Raw genomic sequence first — 14043 nt, forward strand, 5'->3', positions numbered from 1 at the left:
GCTAGATTTACAAAATTACCTTGTAATTTATTTTTATTTTTTGAGCACGGGTTCCAACCCACAACCGGGATATTAGGCGAAGAAAGCGAAAAACTTAAGCACACTACCACTTTGAAGGGCAAAAAATTAAAGACCACCCCAAATGAAGGACAATCCGCGCAAAAAAAAAGACTTAATTTCTAGAGAACTATATCTTAAGACATAACTTTACCCCAAATAGACATAGTTTGTTATGAAATCTTGCCTTACGAATTTTTCTTTTTTTACTATATTGAATTTCTGCCCGAGTAAGCATAATTTGCTATGAAATTCTGCCTTGTGATTTTTTGTTTTTACACTATGCTGGTATTCGAACTCAGAATCTCAGGGGTATTTTCGGACGCTTAAAGTGCCGAAGAAGAAAATTAAAGACCAGCAATTTGAGGGGCAAAAATGAAAGACCACCCCCAAAATAAGGCATTTGTGCGAATGACTCGTTTTCTGGGCCGGAGCAATATACCTATTTAAAGTGGTCAATTTCGGACCAGATAAGCCTATCAGTTTCTTTAACTTACCAAACATCAGAAAATAAGTAAGAAAATCTCTCATTTTTCATTCCTTTCCTTTCCTTGCCTACCAAACACACCCGTAAAGAAATGGTATTTTTGCTCCTAAAATCATACTCATAACATACATGTATTTGATCTTTCCTCCTTTTTTTCAATAGTCCATAATCAGGTAGAGAATATGCACGACTCTCCAAAGTATAATAAAGCTGAGAACATGCCTCACGCAAAGAGACTTTACGGCTTTTCACAGTCGGGAAAGCCAAAGAAAAGGGAACGGAGAAAAAAGATAAAAGGGTGTTTGGATTGACTTAAAAGGTTTTTGCTTTTTGGTGGTATTTGAGAAAGATAAAAACTACTTTTAAACATTTATTTTTAGGCAAAAAAATGTAGAAAAATAAGCTAAAAACAAACTATTTTTATTCCCAACTTATGACTTTTAGCTTTTAGTTTATAAACTATTTTTAGCAAGTCAATCTGAATACCCTCAAAGATTAGGTCTCACTATATTTTAACTATTAGCCACGAACAGTGTAATAAATTTTTTACTCTGTAATCAAAATCCCAATAATAAATCTTAGTTGATATTAAAGAAACTAACCTGCTATAACAAATTAGTGTGCACTATTAAGGTAAAATCAGTTACATCGTCAGCTAAATGCCTTTTGTCGTTTTATAGATCTGGGATTTGCGCTAAGAGGAAAATATATAGAGTTTAGGATCTTTCTGTAACCTTTTAAACTCCGCAATTTTTCGTAAAGAGCAACTGCAGATAATATAAGCATATGATGAGATCCACATTTAGCGCTCAACCATCGAAATCAACAATTCAAACCTTTGGAGGTCCCTTCAAAATACAGCTAAAATCTCTTTTTTTCCAGCGTTCACGTTGATAATTAGAGCAGAAACTTAAGAAGATTCTATTTGACACAACGTAAAGGAACTACATGAGACATTAAAATTATCACATGCAGTAAGAAAATTCAGATCCTACCTTTTTAGCAAATGGATGTTTGACTTTTGACTATTGAGATCCACATTCAGGACATAATTTCAGTCAGTGTGCATGGAAGAATCTACCAGCAATGACAATTATGCAGATATTGTGCCCATCAGAATGGAATAAAACTGATGGGCCTAATGAGGCTCATTTAGAGTAACAAATTCAATGTTATAGAACAGACTACACTCTTAAGATAATATTTTTTTGAGAAGGTACTCTTAAGATAATATTAAAAATTGGAAACTTGATTAAAATTGAAGTATCAATAAAAATTACACCTTGTAATACAGAAAAGCTGGGGATTGGGGGTTTGGGGGCACTTTTTCCCCTCCAAAATTTCCTTTGCAACCCAAAATCTTTACAGTAGTTAAAGTTTACTGATGTATTCCACGGCTATTAAACAAAATTTTTTGGTGCAATTCCAATGAAGATCAGCAACACCAAGCTCACTCAATTGATAGGAACTGCAACATCTTACGCCACTCAAGCTACAACCGAATCAAACGTGTAAGTTACACCCCCTTCACCTTCTTACTAGAGATGTCTTTCGATTTGTTTTTCCGCTTTTTTGAAGCTCTCTTTTCTTTCAGTTCTTTATGGTGCTGCTCTTGCTCCGTTGAAGCAATATCACTTAACTGCTCGCTATCTGCAGCGTTAGCTAGTTTGGGATCCTTGTCCTCCAATTTTCCCTCATTACCTTCTGGCTCAATAACCGACATTCTAGTTAAAGTATAGTCCAACATGAATGTGCTTCTTTCTAACCTATCTAGTCTATTGAAATGCCTCTGAGTATAAGGAATAAGACCTTCAAGAAGTTCCGCAATGCCCCTTATCTATATAAAATGAATGAAAAGGAAAAGGGTAAGATCTCTAAGGAAAGAATTAGGTAAGTATTACTAGTTTCAAATAGAGCAAAATGGCTACAAGCAGTGCCTAGAGCACAGCACAGCTTGGCATTTTAGAGTAGCACCAACAGACTGATGCTAGACATTCTAAGGTCTAATGTATGTCTAATGAAGCAGCAAATCAACTAAATGGACTTTCTTGCTACAAAGAAAACACTCAAATCACTGAAAAGACCAATATACCAAGCTAATACTCCCTCCATTTCAATTTGCTTGTATTACTTTCCTTTTTGATCTGTTTCAAAGAGAATGCCTCTTTCCTAATTTGACAATTCTTTAATTCCAACATCCCACATGGCAGGTTTAAGACCACAAGATTAAAGGGCATTCTGGTACATTATACATATCCTTAGTTTAAGACAAGATCAAAAGTCTTCTTTACTTTTTTAAACTTCGTGCCCAGTCAAACTAAGACTCTTAATATGAAACGGAATGAGTATATGAAATCACTTTTTCTTGATAGAGAGTATAGCATGTGAGATATGATAACAATTTGAAGGCCTCTGGAAGCAACAGAGAAATATTTAAGGTCTCACTGGCCAGTTAGTGAACTTTGCTTGTATGTCAAATCTTCTGGACTAAGTATCAATGAACCTACTAAGCATTTTAATACTTTTTATTTCTAAGATTATGACCAAATTTTCTAAGCAGTATTTAGGGAAAACATAATGGTACCTCAACAAACTCGGTAGATGGGAGAATACGGAATGCCCAGGAAAGAACAAAATGTGCAACATGACAATTCTTTGGTTTCGTGTTCCATTCCCGGACATATTCCAAAAGCAAGCGAAACTCTTCCTTAGCAAGAGCCTTTAGTGCTTTTCCTATCTGATCCCCTTCATCTCTCTTCCTGGGAAAGAGCTTAGATGTTAGATAAAAGTCATGGCACAACAGCATTTGCACCATCAACAACCACAAGAGGAACAAAAAAGTAGAGCCATCACTAAGAAAAAAGGGGGAAAACCGGAGAAGTCAAGACTACCTGCAGAGTCCACGAAATAACTCTAGAAGTTTATGCGGTTTGCGAAGCTCAAATGCAATCTGAATTGCTCTAGTGTAGTCAGCATCTATTAAAGCATTTTCTAGCTCTTGACCCTTTAGAACACCTTCCTCCTGCATAAGCAACATATTGATATCATCAGATGAAGTTCTGTAGTAATTCAGACATAACCACATCTGAAAAAGACCGTATAACAAAATATAAATAAAAAACCAGCTCATAGCACCCAGTCAACTGATGCAATTTTTATTAACATGCCTGTAAAACCATTGGTATCCTGAATTGTTCATAGAGGGAGTTCCCAAATGCTCTCAAAATATTTAAAGACAGAAAAAAGTGACAAGGTTATACTGTTAATCTGATAAATTAACTGCAAGTACTCCTTGAGGCAATTAGAAAGCTAGAGCAAAATCAGCATTCTTCAAGCATTGCGACATTTGGGAGACAGTCCAATGTGATCAAGCTATTAGGACCTTACCGGGACATATAGACGCCCATTACCAAAGAATTCATTTCTTCCACAGAAAATATGCCTTGGTGGAATTAATTTTCATCAAGTAACACCCAACAGTGTTGTTCGATGAATATCATTTCAAGAGAAAGGTGATATGATCACTCACTTCTTTACGAAAAGCTTCCTCTTTATCTAAAGCTGTTGAGTCATGCCATAAATTGATCACTGCATCACCGCCACCTGTTGCAAGCATTTCTGTTTTCTTACCAACAGCCAGGGCCCAAATCTGGAGAGCAAGTTAAATGAGAAAACAAGATATTAACAATCCCCTCTGTGTGGCTAATATCTGAGAAGCAACCGACAAGAATTTACAAAATGAACTAGCATCGTCAACTCTACTGTGTGTAAACCACTGAATTAGCAGACTTAGCCCACCTATCATTGTAAAGTTGGTCCTCACTAGAAGTAAAGGGAAAATTATTCAGTCAAATAGACAACAATCATCCAACAGAGAGATTTTACAATCACAATCAAAGACCTAATAACATATGGTACCAGAATGCAGCAGTTAATGAAGTAACGTGCATAGTGCACATAAAAATGCGAGAATATGCCAAGTCCGTAAACAGCTCTACTTGAGAAATGACAATTCGCTTTCTTAAGGTTTCCTCAGAGCTTTGTGCATCGTGCACATAAAAATGCTAGAATATGCCAAGTCCGTAAACAGCTCTACTTGAGAAATGACAATTAGCTTTCTTAAGGTTTCGTCAGAGCTTCTCATCCCATTCTTCCGCGTCTTTCAAATTTCAGTACCATTCTAGAACTGCGAGTAATTTTAGCTGGAGAGTCACCTCGTCAATCAACAGGATAGGACATAGACCATTGCTCCTCCGTTGTCAAGAAAATGCTCCTCCGTTGTCAAGAAAATGTCAAATCCAAATGACAGTTGAAGAAAATCATTGGTCACGCACTCAAATATTGTTATACAAATATCAACAATAGCATAGCTCAGAAACCGAATTAACTGTGCAGGTCTAAGCTCATTAATTCAGAACAATTGGATCTTCTAGGGTGGAGATAATGTAATGCTCTTTTACAAAAATTACATAACATAAAAATTTGAGCACCTTATCCTCATGCTGGTCATATGTTGCAACACACTCATCGGTCTTAACTGTCCACAACTTCACCAGACCATCAGCACCTGGAGAGACGGTCATATCATTTAGCAAAAAAAGACGAAGAGAAACAGACAGATCAACACTAAAATAAAGCTACAATGGCTTCCGGAATGTCAAGTTACCACAAGAAACAAACTGGGTGCCACGGGTAAGAAATGACGCTCTTAACACGCTTGATGTATGCCCTTCAAATGTTTTCAAACATGATCCATCAGATATTGCCCAAATCTTTATCGTCTTATCTCCAGAAGCTGTCATCACACATTGATCAACTGGGGAAAACTCCACAGACCATACCCCCCTTTTATGTCCATTCAATGTAACCACTGATACTAGGTCGGGAAGTCTCCAGATGCAAGCAGTGCGATCCTAGTAAGATGACAAGAAGGGAAGAAAGATTTAGAAAATATACAACAAGCATAAGATGCAAATATGTCTCCTGCAGCAGTTCTTCTATGCCAAGCTTGAATCAGATATCTCAATGTGACAAACCTGGGAACCACTGCAAACAAGACTGCCATCTGGTGCTATCGCCAAAGAGTTAATATCCTTGTCATGCGCAGCTACAACTGCTTTTGCTTTCAAAGTTAGAAATTCTTCATTGTTGTCAGAGACACCGTCAAAATACCATACCTTTAGAGTACGGTCACTGGAAAGAATGTAGAAAGAAGAAAGATATAATTTCTAGAAGATATGATTAAGGAAATACTTCAAGGTTTTTGCTTCAACAATCAATATCTTGTAACAGATTTTGAGGCCTCAAAAGATGACGTATACGGTTAAAAGCTAAAAATATATGGTTTACAGGTACAGGACAAAAGAATTTTCATTTGCACTCAAGCAGTAAAAAAGAATATCAACTCAAGTCAACAAAGGCGTAAGCAAACTTGATTCAGCGTTGTATCCTCATCGTATTACATCCTTCGTATATCAAGAAAGCAGAAGCATCATAATGGCATAACTAGATAAAAATAGTTGAGCACTATAATTCAGAAAGAGAATTATCGCAAAAGCGTCTAGGAGTTAAATCGGCTCATTCAAGAGCCAAATGACACACAGATCTGATCAATCCACTTCACAACATGGAGGCTGGCACCACCAAAAACATGTTTTAGGAGATTAGACAGTCACATTCACCTGTATTCTTTTGTGCTTTGTGCTTTATTCTTTGTATAACATGATAGTGTTAATTCTTATAAAAAATTCTACTAGAGGACAGTCATGGCAAAGACTTTATTTTCAACTAATTCTAAAAGCCTGAGATTTTACAATTGTGCCTGTATGAGTTCCTACTTGTCAGCTAAAATTCAACATTGAAGCTAAAGCAAGATTTCTAGGACACATAATTTTGATTCCTTAAAAGGTCGTTAAAATGTTGTTCTCAATACAAATTTATATATACATATGCAGAAGACAGGTATGCACACTACAGTGATCAGGGATAATCATTTACCTACTACCACTCACAAAGAAATTCCGCTGTTTCTTTGAAAAAACAACAGCACCAACAGCTCCCATGTGACCTATGCCAACTCCAACACAGGCTTTGCTTTGGCAATCCCATAACCTGACCTATTGAAAAACTAGAATCAGAATAACAGAAGAAATTGATACTAATCTTGCATAGCAAAGTACAGATCTTCAACCAGGCAGATAAAGATTAAAAGCATACATCAAATGCTGCATATGTCTCTAAGTTTCAAAAAAAATGCTGCATATGTGTGTAAAGAGCAGAAAGGGATAGGACAGACTTACAGTGTTGTCCTTACTTCCTGTTACAATTAGTGTTCTTCCAGAACTTGATACACAAGTATCAAGGCACAAAATAACATCAGTATGCCCAGCCAACACATAAGAGCACGACATTGTTGTAAGATCATAAACTCGCACCTGTATATATGCAATGTTTTAGAACCTCAAAAAGTAGAAGACTGCTTTATCAAAAGTAAATACCAGCTATTACTTTGATACAGGCACCAGTATTACAGCATAAAAGTTAATATATTAATCTTTGTGTCACATAAAAATAAACAGAGGAGTACTAGACTTGCATGCTTCCTATTCAGATAGGAGACTCTTAAAATAAACGAAAAGACAAAGAAGAACAGTTTGGACTATTCGATTTAGGACACTGTATGTCACATGAAAGAATCTACTCAATTCTTATTCAGATATTCTTCAAAAATGTGTATAATAGTAAGAACCAGTTATCAAGTTGAACATTTTGACTGTCCTTTCTCACTTGTTCATTTTGATAAATGATAAATGTTCACAGGTTCAGCAAATATGCTGGAAATGGAGTCCAAGGAAGCTTTGAATAAAAATCAATTTTGTTACCAAAAATGGCAGGCAAAACAGTAACATTTGATTTTGGAACATTTTTCTCTTAAAGTAGCCACAACCTCAATATGGCTCAATAAAGGTTAGAGGCCCCTTAACCAACCATAACTGCTGCAAAACAATTGACAAATAAATCTCATGAACATAATGCCGGTAAATCCTCAATGATATCACCATAACATGGTTTGATAGCCAAATTCAAATATCAATTTCTCCTCTATAAACCCCACGTCGTAAAATGTTAATTTTGAAAAACAATATTCAAGGATGTCAAATGCTGAAGAGCTACTTCAAGACGGGCCACACAAACCTTACCATTATCTGACGCATTCTATACATTTTATTCAATAATTTACACCTAGGAAAGCATTGCAGAACTTACCTGCTCTACGCTTGTCGAAACAGCAAGGAACTGTTCCTCGTCACCCAAAAATTTCATATCTGCAATCTCTTCATTGTATCCAACAAACCTCTTCCTAAGAACTAGATTCAGACTACTTTCAGATCCCTCCGGATAATAAAGAAAAAACTGCTGGTCAGCTGTAACACAAAGTAACTCCTGACTTGCAGGCAAAATCAAAGCAGAAGTAAAGCCTCTCTTTGAATCTTCATCGTCAGAGCTTACGGTAATATCGGAGGATTTCTGTTCAAAAAGGCACAGTGCTCTGTTGCACAAGCAAATTAAATGATTTAGTAAGCCAACAGCATTTTAGAGGAATTGAAGCAAAAATTTTGAACAGAACCACTAATAAAATTATCTATCTAGTGATACTTACAAGTTTTGTTCAAACCTCACCATGCGCCTGATAGTTCGGTCAATTCTCGATTAAACAAGCTATCTACATATCCACCCTGCTTAATTTTCGTCCTTTAATTTAGTTACTTTTCACATTTCATTTTTAATTATCACCCTTCCATCCTTGACCTTCTCACTGTTGGATCAATCATATACTTTTTCCTAGAGCTAATTATACATTTACCACATTCTTGTATTTTCAGCTTCAATATGTTCTGCAAAAAGAACCCTCACATATTATGGAACAGTGGATTGATATCAACCCAAAGGGTACCTAAACCGGTGCTCAGCCTAGGTGAATAATGTGTTTAAAGCATATCGGGGTTTGCTTTTCATTACTAGCCTCGTTCATGAGTATTTGTGAGTGATTTCTGTATCCAAGGGTGGTTAAGGCATATGCCCTCGGAAGTGGAAAAGGGATTTGGGGGGGGGGGGGTGGGGTGGGGGTTTGGTACAATTTCTTATAAATGCATCTAGCCAAACTAATTGATAACTTAAACAACTCTTCTATTTCTACAAATTCCAAGTTCTTTTACAGAAGCTCGTTCTAAACCCTCTATCTCAAAGCATTTTCTATCTCCCTCAATTTGAATAATTAAATTAAAGAGCCCAAAAAGTTTACTCTCAAGATATCCACAACCATGCATCTTGTTTGCACCTAATATTTATTTTAGATTGTCATGGTCTCATACAGAAATGCAGGAATCACATGGATGAAATGTCTACTATAAGGAGGTTTAAGTATATACTGAATTTTTACAAACGATAACATAATCATTGAAAGCTTATTTCTAATTCATCATTTTCAAGAGAGCATATAACGTGAGTGACAAGTGACAAGTTGTAGTTACTTTCGGCAAGTAAAATCAACAAAAAAAGGAGAACACTTAAAAACAATAGATTAGAGAAAGTGCTATCTGAGAAGGCAACTAAAGAGCTCAATTCCTGCATCTTGCAAGTTTCGACTAGATTGAATGTTAGACCTTTTTAGAACTTTAAAGTGATTGCCAAATACCTATCAGCACTCCATATACGTACTAATCCTCGCTCGCCAACAGTGATGAAATTAATTGATGGTACATCACTTCTCTTCTTTGTCTGTGGATTAGTCGACAAAGCCAGGGATAGAGCAAAAGGAGATTCTGGACCAATTATGCACACAGCTTCAAGTGGCTCAAACATTGGTATGGTGGTCATGCAGCCATAATCATGTAAATTCCACAAATTTACAACCTGTCATTAGTCTTAGTATCAGAAAGTGCGTTAACTGGCACTCAAGATGTCTGAAGAAGAATTGGAAGAAAAAAAGCACATCCAAGCTGATGACTTTAAACAAAAACATTTCATTAGTAATATGCATGTTAGAAGTCTCCACTAGCATGTTTATGGGCCATCTAACAACTCAATAACAAGATATTCTTTAATATTTTCTTGTTTTGGCAATAGATAAAATTTGCGTGCCAGCGTGATAAAGCGAAAGAAGTTACCTGGCCCTCAACAAGGATAAGATAATACATGGTTAAATTACAGCCATGCCAGAAGAGGGGGCATTGACAACACATTCTCTCTGGATCATACTTTATAAAGAATACCTTCACAAGTAACTCCCCTCCCAAACCAAAAAGGAAAAATTAGTTTAATTCATTGTTAGAAGTATCTTCATGCCTTCTGTTCTGAAAGGTGACATTCCCTTTGTTGATAACTTAATATTAATGAACCCAAGACTTTCTTTTATTGGAAAAAATTCTGTTTGGACAGTTACATCTATACCGCCTTACACATTGCGTGATACAAGCTATTACTCTGCTTAGATTCTTGGATTCTTTTTTTTTTCTTCTTTTTTTTTCTCCAAAAAATGCGTTACTTTATATTGATGCAGATATTGGTTCAAAATACTCAACAAACGAGTACTGAATGGTAGCCTCGAAAGCTAATGATAATGTACTTCATGCCAATAGTAGTCTTTTTTCTTTTTTTTTTTAAAATCGAGTCATGATTCTATTGCCACTGTCAAAAGATATATTTGAAGAAGGAGGACTAGAATTTGCCTTCTTGAGTACAATGAGTAACTGTTAACCAGTTAATATGTGAGCAAAAACTTAGATTCTTGGATTCAACTTTAAAGGCCACAAGATGGGTAAAATAACCTCGGTAACAATTAGTTTTTCTCAACCTACCCCGCTAAAATATGAAGTGGGAGAAACAGATAAGTAAAAGGAGAACATGCCTTGTCTCTCCCTGCGCTAAGCAAAGTCCACCCGTCTTCAGATATTGCCATGGAAGTAATAGCTGATTGATGTTTCTCTAGAGTTGACAGACATTTCTTCCTCGTCAGATCCCAGACCCTCACAGAACCATCATCACCACCAGAGAACAGCTATAGAAAAATACAAACTAAATGAGTCAATTAGTTCAACGAGAAGAGAAGATAACATAGAGAAACCAGAGACTAGAATAAAACTAGAAGAAACTTATTTTAGCACAATGACTGGGTTAACAACTACATAAAAAAGGCTAACTTTGTTCTTATAAGGTAAAGGATTCATTAAAGATGGGCATAAATACCCATTTACAAGCAGTATACCAAAGAGTAGAGACCCTCAAAGAAATATGATCTCTACGAAAGACCACTCGGCAAACAACTACATAAAAAAGGCTAGCTATAGAAAAGAAGGTCAACAGTAAGCAATAATTTGTTAGAAACAAAAATTTTACTAGCTAAAAAAATGAGAGGGTTTTTCACAACCATTTTATTTTTTTTTTCTCCTTGAATCCTAAGTAAGGCCTAACCAAAAGTGCAGTTACCTTCACTTCTCCATGCTATATCAAGAGTCGCCATACTGCATGATGATTGCCTATTCAGTATTGAAAGCTTAAATATCATAAAAACCTCTACCAGACAAAATCCTCCTGAGATGGACTAGTTAAAGGATCACCATTTCCAACTGAAACAGTAATATGAGACACCCATAGAGCAACATGACAAAATTGGTGTTACATACAACAGCAACAACTACTACAACACCTCAATCTCAGTTGAAATCAACTATATGAATCATGTATATCCATTCTTATTTTGAGGATTTATCACCATTTGACTAGTTTTTCACTGGTTGTTGACCCTCCACAGTTTGCAACCCTCATTCTTCATCCATTCACATAGGATGATGAAACGCAATGGACATTCGAATCAAATCTAAAAAATTTAAAAGAAAATGACACAAAATAAGATCTAGGAGGATGAATCAGCTTTCTTGTGCAATTTATAATTTAAAAAAATAAATGTTCCAGTGACGGATAATATTATTTGGAATGGATCCTTCATTGTGGATCTTCCATTTTCCTTGACGTACCCATGTCTAGCAGCTGTAACATCGGCGTTATACTATAAAATACACAAAGATTAGCTAAAAAATGCCTGCATCCATGTGGGATAGTTATACACACCCCTATTGGATATGGAGCAGTAGCCAAATCCATGTAGCACAGGAAATACTTCCTGTCCTCAAATATATTCAAAGAAAAACACGAAAAATTCATTGAAAACAAATTGGACTATAGGAAGCCCAATGAACCAGGAAATAGATAACTGCGTCGTTTGAATTTAGCTGAAAAAACAAGGCATTCATTGACATCTTTAATATGACGAAGAAGCAAGCTAGTAAATAAAACACTCGAAATCTCACCAGTAGCCGATTTGGGTCAGGATGAAATATAATGCTGGTGACAACCCCTTTGTGACCTTTGAAATAATGAGTGCAGAAGCCTCCATCTATGTCCCACACGAGAACTTTCCTGTCAGCCCCAGCCGTTGCCAGCAATCCACCTGATGCATCGCAAGCCATGCCCATCACCGGTCCTTCATGCCCCTGTAAAAAGCATATATTTCATCATTCAAATTCAAAAGAACACCAAATATTCTGCTATCTATCCCACCTATAAAGCAACAACAACAACAAAAACTATCATCCCTCAATCCTGACTTCACTATATGATTCCTCTATAAAATTGGGATCTTTACACAAATAACAGACCGAATTTACTGTTTACTTCTCCTAGCAGGTTTACCCACATATTAAACATATATTATATATCTGCTGGCTAGTTCTAATTTAAACGGTTGGGTGAACAGCTATTTAGGTAAATTCTTCATAAAAATGGGATCTTTACACAAATAGCCGACCAAATTTACTGTTTACTTTTCCTAGCAGGTACACACTACACATAGATTATACATTGATTTTACACTGTTATCCACATATTACACATATATTATATATCTGCCGGCTATTTTAGTTTAAACTGTTGGATGAACGGCTATTTAGGTAAACACTTCATAAAAATTAGGTCCATTTCATTCCACTACCCAATAACTTGTATTTTAAACACGTAAAGCTAAAAACTTCAAGATTATTACCTTCCAGGAGCGTAGGCATTTCAATGTGGAAAGGTCCCAAACCCTAATTTGTCGGCTATGACTAGCAGAAAAGAGGAAATTATTATTAGGGCTAAGAGTAAGAGCTGTCACTGCTTCGGAATCACCCTCTATCGTTGATTTTATTGAAGCATTTGATAAATCAACGATTTTGATAGTGTCACCACACGCACATACAAGAAATGATTCATCTGAAGCGACAGCGTATGGGCCGCCTGTGTAAAATTGCTGGAGAGACTGCACACATTTGTAACTCTTCTTCAATTCCATTTGTAGAGTCTTTACTCTTGTTTGGGAAATGGAATTCAGGGTAGCGCTATATGAAAAGTTATCAGAGGATGAGTAGTAAGAAAGAAAGAATTTTGCGCCAGTCACTGGAGGAGGGTGCGAAGCAGGGACAGGGTTTAGGGTTTAACAGGGTTTCCTTCTGTCTGTTTTTTTGTTTTTATTAGCCTTCAATAAAAAATAAGAAAATACTCACTGCTCTTCTTCCTCTATTTTCCTTTTTTGCAAACTTTATCAAATCAGAAAAGGGTCGATTTGCCCTTGTATTTTCATGGGCAAGTTATATTTGTGTTTTGTTATACGTATTCAACATATTTGTCATTGTCATTCAACTTGCAGGGAGTCCGAAATTTTTTAACCCAAAAAATAACGTTTGGAACCAAACTAATCTTTTAAGAAAAAAAAGAATCAAACTAGGCTTCACGCACAGAATCTGTGCGTGAAAGGCGTAACAAAAACACACCAGAAACCTCCTATTTCCGGCATAATCTTCTCTTTCATTTCCTCCATTTTCACCCTATCAACACACTTTTGCACTCCCAAAAACATGTCTCAAAGTTCTGAAACTTCAAAGTTTACTATACAACCCGATATTTGTGAATGCGATTATTACTGTAAACTAAAAACATCAAAGACCTAAGATAATTCGAGCCGCTATTTTTGGCGTTGTAAAGTGCCCGAAGTAAGTGTTTTTACATGTTTTTACATTTTTTAATGTTTTTTCACATATTTTACTTTAAAAAACTGATTTTCTTATAATGTTTATAGGATATGGACGGTTGCAAACACTTTCGGTGGGAAGATAGCATTCACGTGGATAAAACGGTGGCGGCGAAGCTTAAAAATCCACTTTTTGATAGAGATACCGCGACTTCACGTATCTCTAGAGATACCGCTAAGTTGGACTCGCAATTTAAGCTTGTGGAAGCTGAAGAAAAAATTGAACTTTTGGAGTCTTGCTCACTGGTTGCGAAAAAAAATGAATTTTGCTCAAGGCTAACCTTAGAGACGCTCAACACGAGAAAATAGCTTTGAAAGAAAAACTTAAATTGTAGAAGATTATTTGTGCTATCTTGTTGTTATTTATTATTTATATGTA

General features: G+C 36.1%; 1 protein-coding gene across 1 annotated transcript; it reads right to left on the reverse strand.

Annotated features, from left to right (window-relative positions):
• Positions 1 to 1745: 1745 nt before the first annotated feature.
• LOC132056255 (protein TORMOZ EMBRYO DEFECTIVE) lies at positions 1746 to 13048 on the reverse strand. The gene is made up of 14 exons (XM_059448360.1): positions 12642 to 13048; positions 11911 to 12093; positions 10452 to 10601; positions 9240 to 9457; positions 7811 to 8093; positions 6844 to 6978; positions 6542 to 6660; positions 5581 to 5737; positions 5211 to 5457; positions 5035 to 5111; positions 4074 to 4193; positions 3436 to 3566; positions 3129 to 3303; positions 1746 to 2381 (listed from the first exon to the last, which is right to left on the reverse strand). The coding sequence occupies exons 1-14, from the start codon at positions 12927 to 12929 to the stop codon at positions 2061 to 2063; spliced, it is 2604 nt and encodes an 867-aa protein (XP_059304343.1). The 5' UTR covers positions 12930 to 13048; the 3' UTR covers positions 1746 to 2060.
• Between the last annotated feature and the right edge of the window lie 995 nt (positions 13049 to 14043).

This window comes from Lycium ferocissimum, chromosome 5 (assembly GCF_029784015.1).
Source record: "Lycium ferocissimum isolate CSIRO_LF1 chromosome 5, AGI_CSIRO_Lferr_CH_V1, whole genome shotgun sequence".
NCBI lineage: Eukaryota > Viridiplantae > Streptophyta > Magnoliopsida > Solanales > Solanaceae > Lycium > Lycium ferocissimum.